Source organism: Eleutherodactylus coqui, chromosome 10, assembly GCF_035609145.1.
Source record: "Eleutherodactylus coqui strain aEleCoq1 chromosome 10, aEleCoq1.hap1, whole genome shotgun sequence".
NCBI lineage: Eukaryota > Metazoa > Chordata > Amphibia > Anura > Eleutherodactylidae > Eleutherodactylus > Eleutherodactylus coqui.
The window spans coordinates 28,972,181-28,996,006 of NC_089846.1; the positions used below are offsets into that span (position 1 = coordinate 28,972,181).

The following is a 23,826-nucleotide window of genomic DNA, read 5'->3' on the forward strand; positions in this document are numbered from 1 at the left end:
GTCCACGGGCAAAAGAAGAATTAAAATCCGCAGCGGATCACCCGCACGCGGATCCGCACCCCATAGGGATGCGATAAATACCCGCGGATGGTCAAGAAAAGTGAATTTAAAAAAATCTGGAGCATGAAAAAAAAATGGACATGCTCCATTTTCGTGCGGGTCTCCCGAGCGGTCAGCTCCCGCAGGCTTCTATTGAAGCCTATGGAAGCCGTCCGGATCCGCAGGAGACCCGCGCCTGAATTAAACTCACCTGCTCCGGGCGATTCAGATCTTTCTTCCTTCTCGGCAGGATCTTCTTTCTTCGGGCTGGCGGATGCGCCCGGAGTATGCGCGCGGCACGCTGCCGGCGTGCCGAGCACATCCGCCCATCCGAAGAAAGAAGATCCGGCCGCGAAGGGAAGACACGCACGGTCCGCAGCAGGTGAGTTTATTCTTATTTTCAGCCCTCATATCCGCGGGAAAGGAAGGACTCGCTGCAGATTCTTCATGTAGAATCCGTAGGGGGCCTGATTTTCCCCGTGGACATGGGGCCTTAAGGACCATTTTCTTATTTTTTGCTAACCAAGCTAAAAACACTGACTTTAAGTGGTGGGAATTTCAAATGTGGATCATATCGCCCAGCCCTAGTTATATCACCGCCAGGCTCCCACATACATGTACAGCGTGGTCCCTTAACTCAAGATACTCCATGATGTGCATGTGCAATATTTCCCAGGCCAAATGGGGCAGATATGTTATGGATCCTTCACAGCAAATTTACCTACGAAAAAGTCGCAGCATTTTACGATAGCAGCAAAGTGGACAAGATTTTACCAAATCTGGGAAGCCCCCCAAACACATTACATCCTGCCAGAATCAGTATATGGCCAGTATAAGGGATTATATACAGCAAAACTGCTAAACTTCAACAAACCGCAAAGCTGAAATTTGCACTTATGATAAAAACTACAACATGATTGGGTGCCATACTTAATACTTCCATTTTATTTCTACCATAAAATAAAGGTTATGGAAAGTAAACTTTAAAATCACTATTCCTTGACCACAAAATACACAAGAAAGGTACCAGTACATCCCTGGTGGCAAATTAATCGATATCCGCTGTGTAACATATTTTACGAACACCTTTGTGTGATTGGCTTTACTAATCTTGCACTGCAGATAATCAGATGATTTTAAGGTCCTCCTTCATTCCACCGCATTCCAAGGAGCCGCATGTATTTATATATGTAAAAGGGTAACCGGAGCACGTAATGCTCTACACAGCCCGAATGAAAGAATGACGGGGTGAGCGTCCCGATAAAGACGTCCCCACATTCACCCTATTATGGAGACCCTCTGCAAGCCTCAATAGTCCATCATGCCAGGAAAGTCCCTTAGTTCTCAATGCGTTTCACCCCTCCTGGGGGCTCCTCAGGAAACGTAATTCGTATAGATACAAATAAACTGCTTACATAACAAAAAACACAAGTATCCAAGCATTTAAAGCCCGGATTTTCTAGGCTAGTTACATCTGGATTATACGGGTTAATTCATGAAAAAAAAACAAAAAAAAAACAGGGTGCTTAAGTCAATAAATGCAGGGTACATAGTGGCGGTTCACCTGCTATTTCTTTTTTTACTTTTCTGGCTCACAGATAATTAAAAATCCTAATATCAATCAATGCTACAACTTTTCATCATAGAGTTTGCCGACTGAAAGCATGCTGAGTACTAAGGGAATTTCCTCAACTTAAAAAGAAATGGAGAGAAAAAAAACCCCAAAACAACCTTTTGTTACATGCAGATGAATATAAACCAGCTGTTGATTGAGCATTGAGTTTGTGCTGGAACTTCCTGCTAGGAGAGGGGAGTAAGAGCTGCTGCATTCACAGTCTAATCAGAGCCATTCACATGTCTGTAATTACACTAACTGAAATACTGGTAAATATGTTAAAAAGGGAAAAAAAAAAACACAGCTAGTTTTACATGGCGGTGGATCATTCACTCTCATACACATAACATGCTTTTTATAGGTTTTGGAACCCATTTAATTATTATTTGAGCTAGAGAATCTAACTAGCTCGGTACCTCAGCTGCAAACTAACACATCCATTTACTATCCCCATATACACATAACCACTGGATACTTCAAAAGCAAGACTTCAAGCTAAAGCTAACAAAAATTGCAGATCCTAAATGTACAAACCACACAGTTTAGAAGAGCATATACTGTAGAACTGCATTTCACAGACTATGAGATAATGAGCTTGGACAACTTCTTGCCAAAGACACCTTAATTTTGCACAAGTCATACAAGGGCCATCCTAGGATATGAGTCCTACTTGGTAATGCCAAACCTTTTCAGGCTAGGGGGGGGGTTGTCATTTGTGGTGCAGACCCCGAATCTGCATTATTAAAGTGCTGCCTTGGGGTGGCTTCATACGAGCATTTGCGTAAATACACTCGCCCCAGCGTATTTGCCCATAGAGGTTTGGAATCAATGGGTTCTATTCTTTGTATTTAGCACTCGCAGATTGTGTGCACAAAAGCGTCACGCTCATCTGAAGAAGCCCTTAGTGACATAAATCCCCACTCTTCTCGCCAATGTAGGAGGAAGTCCTCTTGTGGAGCCCATATTTACTACCGACCCTCAACCAGGTTCTACTATAAATTTTATTTCAATTTTTTCTTTTTTTTTTTTACTTTTAGCTACCACTAAATGCTCAGTTGCTAAAAACCGGGGGATATATGCATTAGGCCTCTACATTTCCCACGCTATTTCTATGAGCAACCGTGTAATAAATAGTAGAAGATGACTTCTGCCCACGCAGAAGACAACGTACATATAAAAAGGAGCGAGAAAAAAAATAAAACAAAAAAACCCCAAAAAATGTAAAAGATTGTCATGTACAAGAAAAGCAAGGATACTTTCAGTTATGGTTAAAACAAACTAAACTCATAACACATAAGGCACTACTATGCAATGCTGACCCTGTGACAGACGTGTTACAAATCATACAGGTTCCTATGTACCAATTCTAGGACTTCCATCTCCGATTCTAAACCCTTTAGTTGCACAGATCCCACATGGCTATCCCGCAAGTTGTGTATCTTTGGCACGCACTGGTATGGATAGAGGATGTAGCATGGATGCGAGAAATTAAAATAGAATATATATTACTACTGTGCCTGTCCCCAACTGCTTGATCTAGAACCAACTAATGCAAGAGTTACAATGAACCATATCGGAATAGTTCAACAATATGAAAATACAAAGGTCGAATAAGCCAACAGTGGCCGCTGTAGGTGGAAGGCAGGATCTTCTTTGCTTTGTGCGTTATTATGTGCAGGAAGTATTTAGAAGCCATACTGAAGAAGAGACAGTGGTCGGGGCTGTTGGGATGATTCTTTTGCTTCTCCTGTCTCCACAAAGTAAAGTCTTCATGCTGTTTTGGGGATAGGGGAGGGTAACACCATTCCGGGACAGAACACCTAAAACATCATGCGCAGGAAAAGCAATGACCTGCAAGCGAAAAACACAAGCACTAGGTGCCACACTACTGATCGGATGGGGTAAAAGGGCAAGAGAATGAAGTCACAGCTGGCTCCTCTGTACCTTTCTCAGGGAGGTGCTTGATTTTAATTCAAAGCTTGGGATTTACAAACTAAAAAGTACTCTACAGAAGAGATCTGCCTTAGAAAATATGCACCTTCCAGGTTCTGTGACCCTACAGTCACGAATGTTCAAATAAAAAGGGTGCGCTTTTGTTTAAAATTCATCCATGGTCATGGTGGTCTCCAGAAATAGGTTCCTCACATCTAATATGGAGGCCAACTCCAAAATCTGTTTCTGCAAGTGAAGGTTTTCCACCAACTCGTCTCGGGGAAGAGCAGGATAGGTTTCTGGGTAATTTCTAGTCTCCTGTAAGACAACAATATCATGTGATGTGATCCAAAAGATACAATATCAGCAAAAATCGTAAAAAGAGTAACTGCGGTTTATTTTTTTTTTTCAATGTACAGAATAGGCGATTCTAAGCATTTTTGCAGTAGGTTTAATTCGCCTATTCTGTACATTTTTCATACAAAATACCTCTTCAGCTATGCAGTTAGGTGAAGGCGGCGATGAGAAATCAATCTTCAGGTGGCTAATTGCATAGCTGAACCAGGGGGCTCCAGCTGTGCCTGCACTGTTCCATATAACCGTTTATTAATAAAGCCAGCTTTATACAGTATTTTAGCGCTTTTCAAACATACTTATTCTGTGTCCCAATAATCTGTCCCGTCCGCTGCTGCTTTAAATTTGCCTCCTTTGTCCACTGCTGTCCCCTGGCGCTGTGTAGGGAGAAGCTGTTCTGTGCTGCAGATGGCTTTTCCCACTCACAGTGCCTTCACTGTAGCATAGTGCTGCACACCTGATGCACTAATATCCTGACAATGCATGGGTGGGGAACGGGAACTGTATAGGGGAGAAGCAGTCTACACCACAGAATGGCTTCTCCTTACACAGAGCCCATTCGCTGCTGGACCCCTTGCACTGTCTATGTCTCAGTGCATGGGGTGTACAGTACAGTATGTCACAACCCGATGCATCAAGACCCTGACAGTGCATCAGGTCCAACTGGGAACAAGTGCTGTGAAGGACAGAAGTAGTCTGCAGCTCAGAACGGCCTCTCCTTACATAATGCAGAGGGACAGTAGTGGAGACAAATTATGAATAAAAGCAGCACTGGGGTCAGATTATGCGGGCACAGAGGAAGTAGGTTTGAAAATCACTAAAATACTATATAAAAGCTGTCATTTCTAATAAACGGTTATATGAAGCAGCTGTGCTTGCACTAGAGAGAACGGTGCAGGCACAGCTGCAGCTCCCTCTTCTACTATGCAGTTAGTTGAAGACTGATTTCTCAGCACATTTAGCAAAACATATGCTGCTTGACAGCAGCTCCACAAGATCCATAATATAGAGAGGAAGCACACCACATGGGCTAAGATGCACGCTCTAAATAGGATGTGGACTATTCATCCATGTAAATCCAAACCAACTTCAAAGAAGGAGCAGCATCAGGGGAGCAAAAAGTGCAACGGACGTTTCTTTAACCCCTTAATGACCACATCTTTTTGCTTTTTTCCCCATTTTCGTTTTTTCCTCCCCCCTTTTAAAAAATCCTAACTCCTTTATTTATAAATCAACGTCGCTGTATGAGGGCTTGTTTTTTGCGGGACAAGTTGTAGTTTTCAATGGTGCTATTTAAAGTACCATATAATGTACTGAAAAACTTCTAAAAAATTCTAAGTGGAGAAAGATGGAAAAAAAACGACATTCCGCCATCTTTCAGTTCGTCTTGTTTCTATGGCGCACAAACTGCAACAAAAATGACATGATAGCTTTATTCCATGGGTCAGTACGATTACGATACCAAACTTAGTTTTTTTTGCTGTACTACTTATATTTAAGATATTTAATTTTTTTAAATTATTAATGGCTCCATCTTCTGCGCACAATAACTTATTTTTCCGTCGACATCGTTGTGTGAAGGCTCATCTTGTGCGGTACATTCTGCAGTTTCCGTTGGTACCATTTTTGAATACATATGACTTTTTGATCGCTTTTTATTTGATGTTTTCTTGGCAACATAGTGACCAAAAAAGCGCATTTCTGGTGTTCCTAATTTTTTTTTCTGGACGAAGTTCACCGTGCGCGGTAAATAATGCATTACATTGATAGAGTGGACTTTCACGGACGCAGCGATACAAAATATGTATTTTTGTCGGCATTCTGCCATGACAGCCCTGGGGCCTTTCAGAAGGACCCCAGCTGCCATGACACCCGCACGCCTCTCCCGATCTGATCGCGGGAAAGGGTGGGGTGGGGGGGTGTTGTACGGGAACCCTGAACATTGTTGGGGAGAATTTAAATGTCACTATCAGATTTGACAGTGGCATTTAAAGGGTTAACAGCCCCGATCGGCCACGCGGCTTGTCGGGGCTGCTGCCCACGGCTGTCAGCTGTAAGAAACAGCTGACACCCGCGATGTATAAAGGGAAATAGCAGCGCAATCTCCCTTCGTAAACATCCTGCAATGGCAGGACGTAAAAACATGATAGGGTGGTCACTAAGGGGTTAAAAGGACGTTTATTTATTCAATCCATGCAACGACAATGTTTCGACCGATGTCTGCATCATTGGCTTGATAAAGACTGCAGACAGCGGATGAAACGTTGTCGTTGCATAGATTGAATAAAGAAACATGTCCTTTTAAAGAAATATCTATTGGACTTTTTGCTCCCCCGACTGCTGTTCCATCAATTGATCTCAGCACAGTCTTCACCTAGCGGAAAGTGGGTTTTGTACGAAAACTGTACAGAATAGGATAATAAAACATATTGCAAAAATGGTAAGAATCGCCTATTCTGTACATTGCTACTACAACAGAAGTTTTTTTTCAAAGTTTACACCATTAAAGAGTGGTAATTTGCTCTTGAGAATGCCACCAGTGTGGCGAAATGTGCCGGGTTGAGAGTATTTTCCTATAACCCTTGCTATATGGGCTAATCTGTATTTTCTCTTGTTGCATATTTCCTGTGCCCCTGGTGTTGTACCTTTTGGATTGTCTTATTTTGCGGGTTTCACTAGCCTGTACTATGCAACTGCCTTGTTACTTGTCATAGATAATACCAGATTTGTTAGCACCATATAGATAAGGGTAAAGCTTCTGTACTATTCCTAGGTGCTTTATGAGAATAGGGGCTTACATGTTCTGATCGGTGTGTATACCTGTACTAGGGGTTATTTGCAAAGGTCTCTTTATCATATGTATGGCCATTGTCAGCCATTGAGTTTTCTTTTATTCTACATGTTAGTACATCTCTGTATTAATAAACTTTTAGCCAAATGACGTCAATATTTGCCATGTGATTTTTTTAACATAAAACGGTTTCCACTGTAAAAATGAATTGTAGTTACATACTTACCTTGAAACTTTTGTGCATTCTAAGGGTCGTAGAACAAAATATGAACCTTGTAAGGAGTAAACGCAAAAATTCATCCCCGAAAAACTGAAGGAAAGCTTGGTCTGTAAGGAAGAAAGCACAGTCACCATTTTTTTAATGGTAACGACTATTAAAGGAGTTGTCCCACTTCTAGCTATCCTCAGAATGGGTCATCAACAGCAGATTGACAGGGGTCTGTTACCCAGGACCCCCAGCGATCAGCTGTTCCCCCAGGTTTAGTGTCTTCGTGCACTTTGCTGTGCAATATACAAACAACTATCTGGACTGGTATTGCAAGCAGAGTCCCATTCACTTCAATAGGACTAAGCTTGCAGTACCAACCCAGGCCACTGTGCCATGTACAGAGCAGTCTACTTCCTGTAGCAAAACAGCTCAGTACAGAAAGACAGTGGCCTAAGAGAACAGCTGATCTCTTGGTGTCCTGGGTAGCAGATTCCCGCCAATTTGCTATTAATGACCCATCCTGAGGATAGGTCACCAGTAGCCAGAAATAGACCACCACCTTTTAGGCAATGTTAACACAGGATGTTTTTTCAATAAAGGAGCATTACTACCACGTGGGAGCACAATGGAGGGCACTATTATTGTGGGGACACTAAGGCAAACACTAACTGTCTGGGCTACCAAAGTTTGCACAATTAACTTCAACATGGGTCACGGTTTGGCATTTTTTTTTATGGGCACTATGTAGTATGCAAAAATATCCACAAAGAAAGGAGCTGGTCTGTGTGAAAAATTCTTTTGTCTTTATTTCAACGATGACCCGTACATCATGATAAAATAGGACGTGTTTCGACCCTCCATGGGAGCTTGGTCACGCACTATGTACTAGTATTGTTTTCCTGGGTGCTGTCTACGTGCCCATATTTTTAGGGTAATTTTATAACATTTCTGAAGTACAGTATTTGAGGTCATCATGCCAAATAGCAGGTACAGTATATGGGAAGATAAGGCAGTAACAGGCACAGAAATGGGGGTAGCAGCAAAACGAGGAATGTGCGAGTGTTGGTAAAAGGCTAATTTAGTGCTGGAAACAAAATAGGTCTGTTGCAAACACATCATGGCCGGTGAAAGTTATCATGGCGGTCTGGGCCGGATGGATAAAACGTGAGAAGTCAATGATTCCACTCAGAAAGGACATCACCTGTGAGTCACTAAATATAAACGTGTATTGTAATCACCTACCTTCTGCATAGTGCTTGAGAAGACCCAATATTTATCACTATGCAGTAACTATATGGTGTCAATATTTTTCAGGAACAGTATGGTAATCTTCAGTCACTATGTAGTGGTAAATATGCGATCATAGTGTGGAGGTAATGTTGGCCTTTGTGTGGTATGTTTTCTTCAGTAACACTATGTAGATATCTAACCGCTATATGTTGACTGTATGGCGGTATTACATTGATACTTGTATAGTGGTAGCATACACATGTCAATGACCATGTGATAAGGCGTTTATATGTTCCATTACTATTTCGTGTTTAGATATTTAAATGGATTGCCCGCTTTATCACCATTTTCACAATGAGCCATTTACTAATATAAGGTTTCCAGCATATTTATGAAAATGGAGGGAAACCCCTCTAAGAATGCTGTAGGGCGCAGTGATGAAGTAAAGAAACATTTGCTGCAGCAAGCATAGAGTGCTACTATTTTTTGACAATAGGGGCAATTTTGTATGTGGGCCGATGGGGTGGCTGCGCCAGGGCTGCTTTTTAGTCCAAGTCCGGCCCTGGCTGTGTCTGGTATTGCATGTCAGCCCCATTCACTGAATTGGCGATATCAGACCAACATACATGAGTGGCGCCATTTCGGGAAAAAAACCAGACCCTCTCAGAATAGCCCTTTTCAAGCAATATCATTTCCCCACTCACCTATAGATCGGGAATGTGTCAAGAGCTGTGCAATATCTCTATTGATTTTTCGTAGGTGATCTTGACATTTGTCCCAAAGCCCTTTGCGCATGCTGGATAGGCCAGAGATGAACAGGAATGCCATAAGCGGGTTATGCAAGAAGAGAGTGAAGAGGCTCCCACGTTGAGACTGATCTGTAAGAAAGGAACAAAGTCAAAGATTCTGCTTCTGTGTTCCAACAAACAATGAAACTATAACGTTCTCAAGATATCCGAAAAAGTGGTTTCGATTAAAGGGGGTGTGCCAAGATAACTTTCAGATTGGTGGGGGTCAAACCGCAGGGATCTCTAGCGATCTGGAGAATGGGGGCGCTAAAAGCTCTCACATGAGTGAATGTGCTGCTGAACATGCACACCATCGTTCCATTCATTTCAATGGGAATATCAAATATAGACACTTGAACTATGCTATCTCCGGCAGCCCAATGGAAATGAATCTAGTAGCAGTGTGCTTGTTTGACCGCCGCTTTACTCATGCAAGGACATCTAGGACCCCAGTTCTTGGACTTTGTGGGGCTCCCAGTGATTAGAGCCTTAACGATTTAAAGTTATTCCCTATCCTGTAAATGGGGGATAACTTTTAAAGGCATTATCCACGCAAAGTACTGTTGATAACGTATCCTCAAGATGGGCCATATATAGTTGAGCGGCTAGGGTCCGCCGCTAGGGACCCCAGCCGATCAGCTCCCAGCGTCAGGATACACAACGGTCAGACTGGAAGCCACTGCTCTGACCTGTTTAGTGGCTGGCGCTTATAACTGCAGGCGCAGCAGTCATTAAACTCAATAGGAGCTACGCATGAAGTTACAAGTGCTGCCCACTATCCAGGGTCAGAACAGCAGTCCGACCACATTGTATCCCGTTGCGGGTGCCCGATAAGCTGATCGGCCAGGGTCCTGACAGCGGATACCAGACCATCAACTATTGATGACCTATCCTAAGAATAAGTCATCAATAGTATTTTTTTTTTAAGCGAAAACCCCTGTAACCCTGGCTTAAGACCCCTAAGAGTATACATAAATGTCTACGACTGTGTAAAAGAGCAGATGCCCACTGTAAAGCCTTCCAACTTGCATATGGGAGTGCTGTCAGCTGGTCAGACAATCTTATACTGATTGTGGAGCGTCGGAGCGGACGCGCCAATTTGGGGGAGATCACAGGTAAACAAGATGGATGTCACAGGTGGCTCTGCGATCTCTTTGCAATGGCGGCGGAGGCCTGGCCCCGCACACTGGCAAACGGATTTCTATGGTTAGTAATTATCAATGGTGGTTTTGTCACGCAACGGCAGTACCTCTTCCTTAAGGGACTTAAAGAGTTAACGGAGCAATAATTGACATGACTCCTGGTAGCTTTGATTTGCAAACTGAAGGTTTTCCGTTTACTTCAGCTTATGTAACATTTGAGAAAACAGGTACAGTTCATCAGTAATGGCAGAGGTATCACTTTGCATTAGAGAATAATGTTGTTCCAAGTTCGAGCTTAGTACAATACAACTTCAACAACACGCACTCTCTCCCTCTTTTTCTTAAGGTTACTAGGTAGAATTCACACAGTCCTAGTGATCTGAGGGTTGATTCCTTAAAAAAATACTTTGCAGGTAATGAAGTTAATTTTAGAATTAGGCCTCTTTCACTTCCCTGGTTTTACTTTTAACAGGGGCTCGTGAAACTCACTGTTGTGTAGATAGGTGCCAATTTTTCTCATCCACACTGCACTTGGTCCGTAAGCTAGTAAAGGTCAGCTTCCAACAGGCAACAGTAATCCTCTCCACACTGCGGTGCACCCTCTCTCATGTCCTCATCACGCAACAACCTCCTCACTACTCCCTCCAACTCCTCCTTCACTTTGTCTTCTCTCCTGTACTTTCTCCAAACTCCTCCCAACATCCTGCCTCGCCCTGCTCACTTTCCCGCTCTACCAATCAAGGACAGAATGACTAGCAACCAATCAGCAGCCAGCTGTTGCCAAGTAGTTAGCTTAAGCTTGTGAAGAAAAGGGAAAGATAGGGTCTTTCCGATGTACAGCACCCTCTATGTCTCCCAGGAGCACCTAGCTAGGTCTTACAGGACTGGTGATTGTGCGGCTACCCTGGAGGACCCCCTGGGCAACTACAATTGGATAAGTGCAACTGACAGGGCTATTCCATTTAACCCCTTCCTGACCACATGACCAATATACAACAAGTGGTTGTTAAGAGTGCATGGAAAGGACTTAGGAGCAGAGTCTACTCCTTACCAATAGGCCCCTTGTCCACGGACATTGACAGATAGGCTGACCGCGGAGAATCACGGCAATTCGCAGCATGCTGTGAATTGCCGGCCGCGAGTGGAGAACCGGAATGATTCTTCGCTTGTGGACACGGGGGCCGGCGCTTTCCATAGCAAAGCTATGGAAAGCTTAGGACTGTGTCATTCGCCGGTGATTTACCGCCGGCTAAATCCCGCCTGTGGACAGGGGGCCATAGACTCAACTACTCTTGACAACTGCTGTCAACTGCCACAATCAATGCTAGTTAACTGCCGAGATCCATGCTATTTAAATGCCACTGTCAAAACTGACTGCATGTCTAAATAGCCAGCCGGGCCTTCCCCTACCCCGGGATGCAATCACAGGGTTCCGATGGCTTAGCATTGCAGCCTGGGGCTAATGAAGATTCCCAGGGCTACTATGCATGGATGCCTACTATAAATTTGAATACTGAAGTACTGTAGTGTATTGTACAAGCGATCACGAGATCAGGTCCCCTATGGAAACTTAAAAAAAAAAAAAAATTCTGGAGAACATGAGTAGCACCCTAAATAAGGAAATTATTTTGCACCAATTATATAGATTGAGAATTGTATGAGAGTTCTTGTTCTACAAGCAAAGACTAGGGGATGTTTAACTTCTGTATATATCTTTTCAGAATCAGTATTAAAGGAGTGAAAAACTAATATATGCAAATTGTTGAGTTTGCTGAGGAGTGGCTGCAGTTATCTGTTGAGGTTGGACCGGCACGGGACACAATCTCTTTCAGTCAAAGGTTTTCTATAAAAGCTACAACAGATGAGCCATGTTGCTGGCACGCTGTGTGTCTCTGGACCGAGGCCAGTGTGAATCACGGCTTGTTGAACATGCTGCTTATTTAAGGTCACTAATCATAGAGGCATCAGAGAAGTTGAAAGAAGCCAGGAATAGTAATCCAATTGACACAAAGACGGAAGTGTGAAATCATACAAGTCACTGGCCCTATACCACCACCATGAAAATCCGCTTTCTACCCTTTCATCTTCAGCTCTCCAGCCACTTCATAATCGGGATATTTTTACTCATTATTTTGACACCATTTAAATTTTTTTTTTTTAAATCTACATTGGATTGTCCCTCTTTATTTGGAGCTAATCCAATAGTTCGAATTGGTGTGATTGCACTGTAGTGGTGTTTATTACTAATGTACCTGCTAAATGTGACCACTAGGTGGCACTGCTAGACAGATTTCTCTCAGCCACAGTGCAGTCAGCACTTACACTGTTAGCAATATGGTAGCTCTGACAAAGTAATTGGAGGGATTGTCAGAGTATAATTATTTTGAATGGCCAGGCATGTGATAAAACACCAAAAAAAAAAAAAGAGAGCCAGTATTTGCCTCTCTCCTCCTTCTGAGAAACAGCAGAGCGGCTCTAGTGAAGATGCCGCTGTCACTGTTATGAGGGCCTGACATTATAGCGCCCAGGATGTGTACAAGTGCGGGTACACATCCTGGTACAAGAACAGGAGAGGACACTGCAACCTGAAATTGGTTGGAGCAGTCATCCAACTTGTGGTCTGTGCAGACAACAGTATCTTCACTGGAAACGCTTCTTTCCAACAAACAAAATACCAACAAACCCTTCCTCATGCTCCAACTCCCAATTTTGTGCCCGTTCCTGCCCTATCTGCCCCTATTACTGTACCCCCCCCAACTTCTAATTAACCCCCCCAAATAGCGTCACAGACAGTACCCCTGAAAACAATAGTTCAAAATACATAGTACCCCAGATGCTACTAGTGTACCACACTTTAAGGTCTCATGCCCATGGCCGCGACAGACTCCGCCAGTGGAATATCACAGTGGAGTCCATCACGACACCCCCGCAAAGACCCCATATATACCTCGTTGATCTGCAGCTTGAATCCCGCCTGGCGAGCGCATGTGCAGTACAGCGCTTGACGTGCCGGCAGTGGGGAATTACGCAGCCGGCGGTAGCCTGTAATCAAGCAATACTTCCATTGGCTACAATGGAAGCCGGCCGTGCGCTTTTCAGCGGGAATTAGAATATGCCGCGGTTTCTGTCATGCTGCGGAATTCCGTGGTAGAATTCCGCAGCATGAACATTGAGCTATTAGGTTCAACAGAACCTAATAGCTGCAGTATAACGCAGCGGATTTCCGCCCGTGAGCATTGGCCCTAAAAGTACCACCTTTTGTATGTTGTGGTATAATGATATTGGTAAAGTGTCACCCAACTATCCATATCAACTTGCCATTCTGGGCTATGAGAGTTGGGTGGAACTCAATGCTTTGTTTTTTATGCCCCCTTCCTTCCTCGCAATGGCCGAACTTTTAGCAAAGTTTGACCTGAAACGTTTCAACTGGTTCGTTTCGCTCAACACAACTCTTTATATAGTAATAATGTCCCTTTTGAGTTCTTTTATAGTAAAAATTTCCTCCTTGAGTTTCAAACATAGTAACAATGTCGTCCTTGAGAGCCTCTTTATATTATTTCTTCCTTAAGACCCCAACCCTTTACATACCAATAATGCCCACGTTAAGTACCCCAAAGAAAACATACTTTCCTTCTGCATCATCAGTGTAGCATCTCCTTGCCTTCATGCACTGCCGCTGGCCCTCCTATGCCAGGGCAGTGAACAAAGTAAAGGACACGCTCCACTGATCGTGGATTAAGAGTCTGTTAATGGTTTCCTCTTTATTCTGTTTGGGTCCCACGACACAGAATGGTAGATCAGGAACCCTACGACTCCCTGCTCTACTACAGCTAGCAGCTACATTGCCATCTAACAGAAGCTGATACAGTTGAGAGCGGCACATGCCCAAGGATTTAGGGCACTGGGCTAGAGATCGGGGGCAAGTGCCCTGGATCTCCAGTGCTAACGACACTGTAGTCCTTTTTGCTTTTTTCATTATGATTCTTTCCTCTTTACTTAAAAAAAAAATTATAAAACTATTTTTATAGTGACATAGCTACATGAGGGCTTGTTTGTGGGCAGAGTTTCACTTTTCAGTGATACTATTTAATGTACCATAGAATGTATTGGAGTACTTTTAACATTTTCTAAATGGGGTGAAATGGAAAAAAAACTAAACAAAAGCACAATTGCGCCATTTCTTAGGGGCGTTTGTTATTATTGTGTTCACAGCGCAGTAAAAATGATGTTACCTCTATTCTTTGGGTCAGTATGATTATGGCTATACCAAATTTCTAGGCTTTTGTGTGTTTTTTTTTAATGTAGTACGGCTTAAAAATAGCTTTAAAATCCATCTATCCCTTGATAGGAGTTTTGCGTACGCAGGGCCCTATGGGTTAATTTCACAGATATATACACCTCCTTCAAGTTAAAATTTCATATGGAGAACTGGCGAGAAAAAAAATCCCATTTCTTTCTGAACAAACAATAGTAAACAGGGGCAGCGCTCCAAAAACTGGGTCGGAGGATATTATATGGGTAGTGGACTATGGTACTTTATAAAAGACATACCCAGGTTACCCCTGGACTGGGGGGAAACACCGGTACGTCCATAATCCTGGTCAGCAGGCACACACTGGTCTGGAGGACATCACATAGGACAGCATCAATGGGGAACCGGGGTACACAGCAGAATAACCGGAGAACAGACTATTTGGGATACCGGAAGTGATTGCCCTACAAGGAGAACTCCTCATTGGATAATTCACTGGTCCATTGGATTAGGCACTGTAAGGAACCCCTGTGAAGCAAGTGATACATCTATATCTACTGTGAACTATTTGGAGCGCTGGGGATTTTTAGTTGGTGTTTTCGCCACTTCTATCTGATATCCATTTCTCTCTGAAGAGGAGTGCAGTACTGCAATGTCCTCCTACACTTCGGTCTCGCCAACAGCTAACAAGATGATTCAATTACACATTATACATCAATGTTATCTGACACCAAGCAGACTCTTTAGAACATATAGCATCCCTAACGCACAATGTCATTGCTGTCAGGCACCCAACGCTAACCTTAACCCTATGATGTGGAGCTGTCCGAGGGTATACTCCTTCTGGACAGAAGTTACAGACTTCCTGCGACAACTATTGGGGGTGCCACTAGGTATATTGGACAGAGCAGTGGCAATTCTAGATCTGCATTTTTCTTAGTGAGGTTTTTGGCCCATAAGGCTGTAGCATTGTGCTGGATGGATAGGAGACCCGACGCTCCCCCAATGGCGTAATCTAGTCAATTCCATCTTCCCATACGAAAAAAATAGTATATTAAAAAGTAGAAAATGCCTAGATAAATTCTATAAAACCTGGGGAATTTGGTGCGGCTCATCAACCACAACCCAAATGCATTGCAGCAACTGGTGGACCAAATGAGGTCTTCGATCCTCCCAGGTACAATTTAGTCTTTCACATATATGATGTTAATATCAGTCAAACATGCTATGTTATGCAGCCTACATTGTCTTAAGTAATTGTAACCAATTTGTCTACGTGAACCATGTTACACTCAGGTTTGTCACTGAGTAATATAATTTGATATATTTTTTATTCCTCCATTAAAAAAAAAATTAAAAAAAAAAAAAAAATTTAAAAAATGGATTTCTGTCTCTGATTTAGCTGTGAGAGGGATTTTTTTTTTGACAAGTGACCTGTAACTTATTGGTACCATTGTGGGATACATATGACTTTTTGATTGTTTTATCTTGGAAAAAGGGGTGACCAAACAAAGCACAATTCTGGCACTGCATTTTTTGACATTGTTCGTCATGCTGGATAGATAATGTGGTATTTCAATAAACCAGATTTTTTTTTTTTAAATAAGAGGCGACATCAATTTTTATTTATTTTTGTATTTTAAGATGCGATAACTAAGAAAAAAGTATTTTTAATTTTCTCATAATTTACATAAGAAATGAAAATAAAAAGTAAAAGTTGTTTTTTTTTTATTTTAGTGCCCATAGGGGACTTGAAAATGCGATCATTTGATCGCTTATAGTGTATAATACAATATTATAATATTGGATTATACTGTATCCTCTCCGACAATTTATTAAGATGTGCTGCAAGCATGTCTTAATAGGCAAAAAGTCATAACAGCCCTGGGGGTCTTCAGAAGGCCTCAGGCTGCCATGACACCCGGTAGGCACCCTGCAATTTCATTGTGTTGGAGCCACTTGGCACCTCAAAATGCTGATAAGGAAATTTAAATGCTGTTAGAATTGATAGCGGCATTTAAAGGCTTAACAGCTGCAATTGGAGCCATCTCCGGTCACTGCTGCTGCAGCGCGTGTCTGTCAAAGATGCACGACATCTGCTGTGTATGGAGCAGGCTCAGCTCAAGTCTGATCCACACACTAACATTTATCGTGTGCCATACGTGCATGGCGCACATCGGGAAGATGCTAAAGTGACCCTCTGGTGCCAGAGACAAATGATATATAATGAACACACTTAATAAACCGTAATGTGGGAACAGAACAGTTAGTTATTTTGATTTTTAAATTATTTTTAGAACAGACGCAGATAAATCTGGAGCGCCTTCCAGTGTTATGCAGCTATGTGCAGTCAGATTTCTCAGACCCATCTTGACCTAGCTGCATTACAGAAGGGGGATTTTCTTTAAATTAAAATATACAGAACAGGCTAATAAAAAATACTGCAAAATTTCTTAGAATTGCCTATTTTGTACATAGAGTGTAGGTATTATTTAAAACATAGTGACATAGTATGTTAGGCCGAAATGTCCATCTAGTTCAGCCTGTTTCCACTTCCCCTTTGTTGATCCAGAAGGAGGCAAAAAAAAAAATAAACACACAAGGCAGAAGCCAATTTAGCCCATGTGGGGGAAATTTTTTTTTTCAGAATAAATCACTGGATCAACGTTTGAGTTCCTTCGTGACTCCAAGACCCGGATCAACAACCCCGCTGGTCACCTAATGTCTATATCCTGTAATATCATAGCGCTCTAGAAAGACATCAAGTCCCCTCTTAAATTCCTCTATCGATTTTGCCATTAACACGTCCTCAGGCAGAGAGTTCCACAGTCTAACTGCTCTTACAGCAAAGAATCCCCCTCTCTGTTGGTGATGAAACCTGCTTTCTTCTAGACGTAGAGGATGCCCCCTTGTTACCGTCGCAGTCCTGGGTGTAAACAGATCCTGGGAGAGATCCTTGTATTGTCCCCTAATGTATTTGTACATAGTTATTTGATCGCCATGTAACAGTCTTCCAGTTCTCTCATTCTGTTTATTAATTTAGTTGCCCTCCTTTAATCCCCTCCAGCACTGTGACATCTTTCCTGAGCACCGGTGTCCAGAACTGTACGCAGTATTCTATGTGAGGCCTGACAAGTGCCTTATATAATGGAAGGATAATGTTCTCTTCCCTTACCCCTATACCTCTTTTAATGCACCCCAAGACTTTATTTGCTTTTGCAGCAGCTGACTGGCATTGGTTGCTCCAGTTTAGTCTACAGTCCACTAGTACCCCCAGGTCTTTTTCCATATCACTTTTCCCTAGCAGTACCCCATTTAGTGTATATTAGTGACATCCGTTCCTCCTGCCCATGTGCGTAACCTTACATTTATCAATATTGAACTTCATTTGCCATTTTTCTATTCAAGCCCCCAGCTTATCTAGGTCCATTTGCAGTGTTATATTGTCCTCTGCTGTATTATGTGGTAGTTACTTTTTAAAATGAATGCGTTTTACATATTTTGCACGCACATTTCTAGCATACGCGAATCGTACATTAACATTTTAGCATGGGTGGGCCCTTACAGATGTTGGATGTGGGCGCCGTTGGTGACACTAAACCTAAAACAAGGCATCTCCACTGTAGTGGAATCAATAACAAAGGACATGCCAGGTACATGTGTCGTGTCAGCTACGGCGCCCACATCAAACGTCTCTAAGGTGCATTAAATACTTGGATTTCTATCATTTCATGGCATTCTTGCTGTTGTACGTTAACTCACATATGAAGAAATCAGCTTTACTTCTGCATTGTTCTTTCTTTTTGTTCTGCCCTCTTGTACCAGTAAGTATATAACTAGAGATGAGCGAACCTACGCGGCCACGCCCCTTTTTCGCACGAGCGCCGCGATTTTTGAGTACTTCCGTACTCGGGTGAAAAAATTCGGGGGGCACCGTGGGTGAGTGGGGGGTTGCAGCGGGGAGTGGGGGGAGAGGGAGAGAGAGAGGGCTCCTCCCTGTTCCTCGCTGCTACCCCCCGCTCCGCCACGCCTCCCCCCGCCCCCCGAATCTTTTCACCCGAGTACGGAAGTACTCGAAAATCGCGGTGCTCGATCGAGTAATTACTCGAAACGAGTACGTTCGCTCATCTCTATATCTGACCACTTTCTGTGATTTTTTTTCTGTTTAGATTTCCCTTTTCTGCGATTTTGATTACTGTTAGTGTAGGGGATTCGCAAGTAAACAAGGACCTTATACATTGGGTTGTGAGTATGTATTTTTGTGATTTCCACAAGCGTAGAAAAAACACAGCATGCTTTATTTTTCCGCGGATTCTGTGCAGACTGTGTTCATTGAAGTCAATGGAAACAGTCTGATCCGCGGCTCTTCCGAAATGTAATTGCAGAAAGGTCACAGATTCCGTAGGATGACGCAGGAAAAGCAGAAGCTGAAAAAATATATATCTGCACTGCGCATGTCCGACGGCGAGCCGTGAGGACCATCCGCAGAACAAAATGAAAACTGAAAGAACAGGCATGCGCAGACGACGCTACTGGCAGGTCCGGACACTGCATGCAGGATTAGGTCCTGCTGTGTGCAGCCAGCCTAAAACTTTGTACTGTATTTTGCATTCTTCTACTATCTGCCAGCTCCAGTACTTGAAAGCATACCGCTATCCCTATGAGAAATCTGTATGTTTCTGTGCAAGCGGTGTATGGGCAGCACGAGCGCACGGACCGCTGAGCAGCCGGCACCTTTATACACAGGACCGGTACAGCCGCTACACACCGGCAGAGCAACGGATGCTGAACCACCAACATGCAGCCTCTGCTTAGATTAGACTGTCGGGATTGTCAAATATTAAATTTAAAAAAAGGCACAGAAGAAAACTATGGTTCAAACAAATAGAGAAAATGCAGAATGTCAGCCATACCTTGAAAAGCCTTAGGATAGGCCGTTGGAGAAAGCAGGCAAACCAGTGGTTGTCCAAACAGATTGGTGAAATTCTGCAAGAGCAAAAACACAAACCTAAATCAATACAATGGTGAAGTTTGCTAAAAATAAAGCAAACTAAGTAGACAACATAAGTCACGAAAAAAAAAGAAGCTAAAAGTAGGCAATTAAAGGGAATGTATCACCAAAGTTTTTTTTGATCAATTAAAACCAGATAGTGAAACATTTTCCATTTTTCTGGATGTTTTTATTCCCTTATTGCAGATTTTTTATTCTGTTGTCTCTACATGACTATGGGGGCCGAGTTCTTTCCTGGGCTGCATTTCCCGCACGCAATTCAGTTATGAGAACCCATTGATTTCATGTGCGCTAAGAGTATAGTAAAACACGCACATGTAAGCAGGAATACTCAATGCCCATTACGCAAATACACAGCGTAAATGCATGTGACATTGGCCTTCCAAGGGGTTTTTCCCTTGTAAGCCGAATTTTAAATTGCCCGCTTTTCTGCCCAGAATAGCCCGAGATGTGATGAAACATTCGATTTCCTTGCTTGTTTTCGCTGCCAAGCTTACACTGCCCAGGCAAGAAGTAAAAGTCCGCAAATGCACGCTACATCATTGGAAAAAGAAGAATTTGGATTTAGTGCGGTCACGTGACCTGGTGGAAAATTCAGATCCGGGCTTAAATCTGGAAGGGGGAGACCTATTCGGGAATCTTAGTGGTCAATCACTAGGCTTTGTAATCCGTTACAGCTCCGTCATGCCCCGTAAACCGGGCAGGACTGCAGATGTAAACAGAAACCAGAATGGAGCACCGATGCGGGGAGAGGCAAGTATATCGCCATTTGTTATTTTAATGCATGAAAAAGGGGTTGTCCCAAGAGGTTATAATTTGGATAACCCCTTTAAGGGGCTGCCTAGGCTCACCTGAATCCAGATGAAACAATATACGAAAGCACAATTCAATAGAACTCTGTTCCTTCGGATTTAAAAGCGGCAGATCTGTGCCAACTATGACTAATAGTAAGTTGTTCAATTGGCAGCCCTCCATGTCTGTCACATTAAGTACTGAGAGGACCGAGAGGCTGATGAGAGCAGTTGGTGTCACAGCTGTGGCTGCTAGCACTACTAACAATGCCATCCTAATACCAGCTTGTGCCCAACTGCAGGAAGCAGCAAGTTGGGCAGCTGTCACCATACACCCACTGTATAGAAGTACTGACCTGTGTTATCTACCGCTACATGAAAATCACCTGGGAATCAAAGTCAATGAGTTGTTTTACAAGCCGCATTCCACTTCTATCTATTTATGGTAAAGGCGGGTGACGAGCGCAGCAATTACAGCTCCCAAAGTTTTCTGTAGACTTGTGAATGTCAAATCTTCCCAGTATGAATCAATATGTGAGTCACGGCAGAAGGCGCAGTTAAACCCAATGGGAACTGCACTGGTGGCCATATTGGTAGCCACTACAGATATGACTAAACAGCTGAACAGAAATTTTAACATTTGATTGTTTTAAAAGGTTATCTCCATTTATAGCATCTCTGTTTTTAGGACAGGTGCAGTCTGCCCTCTGGGGAGATGCCAGAAATGTCTATAATGGGAATAGCCCTTTAAATACTGGTTAGAAGAGATATCGATTAGGAGATAATTGGAGAAGTCTAAATATAGTGGATGATGGAGAATTGCACTGACTGGTCTTTTTATAAGAGACCCTGGCCTTTTCACGATTGTCGACCCTGGAGTGCAGCATAAAAACAATTGAAAAAAGGTCAGAGGAGGGTTTCAAGAATTGCTCTGATTAACTGGTGCTGCAGGATGAAAGAAATTGCAGCCCCATACAATGCTGGATAAGCAAATAAATGCCCATCTAAGACAAAGAAGCCCAAATAGAACCCTAGCGGTTAAAATATAACCTTTATTAATTTTCTTATAAAAAGTATACAATAGGGATTTAAAAGGCTGTATCCATCACTGTATACTACACAGCTACAAAGAAGTGTTTATCAAAGCTTAATAAAAGTAATGCTGGATTTCATATATATATTACATATACAAACACACTTAAAAAAAAAACCCCAAAAAAACAGGAGGATGTTGGAATCTAATGAAACGGTGTGCGATTGTAAAGTTGATATAAGTGATCGGAAGATCAGAGCAAAAGGATATTTATTGTGGAAAACAGACCCCTTGAAGGGAGGCTCTAGTGCCTTGTTGTACGGCCTCTAGCTTGGATACAAGATGTGATATGGGCAGGCGTGTTGGCTCTAGTACCCTAGGGGTATCCTGTTGTACCACCTCTAGCTTGGATACAAGATGTGATATGGGCAGGCGTGTTGGCTCTAGTACCCTAGGGGTATCCTGTTGTACCACCTCTAGCTTGGATACAAGATGTGATACAGGTAGGCATTGAGGCTCTAGTACCCTGTTGGGTCACCTCTAACTTGGATGCAAAATGTGATACGGGCGGGCATGGAGGCATACAAGTTCTGTATGGTATCCTGCGGCATATCAGTTCTCACTTGCTATTACTGAGCGCCACTAAATCATGCAAATTCATAGGCTGTCAAAGTTGACATCCCAGATGGTCCCATACATGTTCTATTAGTGATAAATCTGGTGACTCGTCAGGCCATTCAAGAGGCATTCCTGTGACCCCCTTGTGTGTGCGGCCGAGCATTATCCTGCTGGAAGCCGCCATGAGAGGAACACATGTGGCTGCAGGATGTCCTGAACATATCGCTGAGCTGTCGTTGATGCTCGTATCACTACTAGGGGTGACCGACTGTCGTATGTAATGACCCGCCAGACCATCACACCAGCAGGGGGCAGTGTGCCGCTCACAGCAAAGCAGGGATTGAGGTGCTCACCCTAGGTCTCCAGCCACCCCGGTTCCACTCCGGAGCAGTCTAGTTTAATTGTTCACACCACCACTGCAAACTGAGGCACTGGTGGGTGTCAAAGGCGGTACATGTTATGGGTGCCGTGACACCAAATGTCCTTCGGCTAAGTGCCTGGAAATAGTTCTGACAGACACAGGAGCCTGTAATGATGGCGCCACCTGTCTATGGATAGCAGACAACAAAACAGCTGGAGCTGCTTGTACTTGTTGGACGATCACATGATCCTCTCTACTGGTGGTCTGTCTAGGGCGTCCTGACCCCGGTAACCTTGTATGCGTGCCCTCATGTATATACTAGCCCCAACGTCCCAGGTGGTGGGAAATTCGTCAATATGACCATCAAGCTTCTCGCAATCCAATAATTCACCCTTTCCCAAACTGTCAACTGGGCAGAATCTCTTCCATTACATTGTAGAAGGGAGGAAACCGTTTTAGGATCTAAGGTGGCAAGACTGTTCATCTAATCATGCCAAAACTCGAAACATTTGTATAACTGTCTGAGATTTATGACCGGCTCAGATTTATTTCAGGGTTATAGTTGAATTTTCTAGTGAATTTCTCAGTCTGTGTGATGCTACTACATGGATCTACCTTACAAGCTCTTTAGAGGGGAATGTAGTTATTCCTATCAGAGCTACTGTTAAATCACACAGCTTCTGTCACACAGTTACAATAAAGGAGATCACAGCTCATCCTCCCGACTCTATACTTATGGTTTGTAGATTATTTAGATGAATATAGAAGTTACTGATTTAGTTACCGATTTAGGAAACTGTCTTTTTTTGCCGTTCAAGGTCTTAGTATACAACGCTGGTTCACCAAGTATCGTGTCCAAAAGCACGATTGTTCCTTAGCATGAATGGGCTATAAGAGCAGATGCCCGGTTTGAGAGTGCGCCATTGTTAGCTGAATCTTACTTACTTGTAGACAAATACTTCTGCTTTAGCTCTTGGTGAGGGTTTTGATACCTGGACTCCCACCAATCAAAAGTTTTGACATCTGACTGACATGTTAAGGGTGTGTTCACACGTTGCTGATTTGCTGCAGATTGTGTTGCAGATCTGCAGTAGATCTCCCCCTTCAATTTGAATTCAATCGAAAGGTTAAATCTGCAGCAAATCAACAACGTGATTGCCCCCTACAAGTGCAGGTACCTTATTTTGAAAAAAAATAGAAGTTCTGTAAATCTGCCAGAAAGTCTCAAACATACAAATAAAAATATAATGAAGTCAAAGACGACAAACACAATAAATACCTTGTATGCCACGCTGTTCGATGAATCCACAATAATAAATAAGGGTTTCCTGGTGAAAGGGTAAAGATCCCCGGGATGAAGGCTGGAAGAAAACAGTTGGCTCAATAAGAAAGGTTAAACACAAGAATGGATGGATTGTTCTTATCGGTAGATTCAAGGAGGACACACAAGCAGTAGAACAATAACTACATTTAAGCCCTGACATCCTAGACATGTATTTATGTGATAGAGGCTTAGTGTGTGGCATCAGAAGAGAGGTGAAAGCTGCCCCCATTCACTACATTAGTCATCAATTGCAGGAGGATGAGCCGTAGCTGTCCGAGTCCCTATATCAAACTATGATCAACAAGTGACATTATCGCTCTAAGCCTAGATCTATGAC

At 43.0% G+C, this 23,826-nt stretch overlaps 1 protein-coding gene across 2 annotated transcripts in view; it reads right to left on the bottom strand.

Annotated features, from left to right (window-relative positions):
* Positions 1–206: 206 nt before the first annotated feature.
* Positions 207–23,826, bottom strand: part of SCAI (suppressor of cancer cell invasion) — a 165,033-nt gene continuing 141,413 nt past the window's right edge. For both annotated transcript variants that reach the window (XM_066580748.1, XM_066580749.1), the window contains exons 13-17: positions 23,445–23,526; positions 19,265–19,337; positions 8,874–9,047; positions 6,958–7,058; positions 207–3,904 (exon numbers count right to left, since the gene is read on the bottom strand). In XM_066580748.1, coding sequence (XP_066436845.1) covers positions 3,752–3,904; positions 6,958–7,058; positions 8,874–9,047; positions 19,265–19,337; positions 23,445–23,526 — 583 coding nt within the window. In that variant the 3' untranslated portion in view covers positions 207–3,751. The remainder of the gene's footprint in view (positions 3,905–6,957; positions 7,059–8,873; positions 9,048–19,264; positions 19,338–23,444; positions 23,527–23,826) is intronic.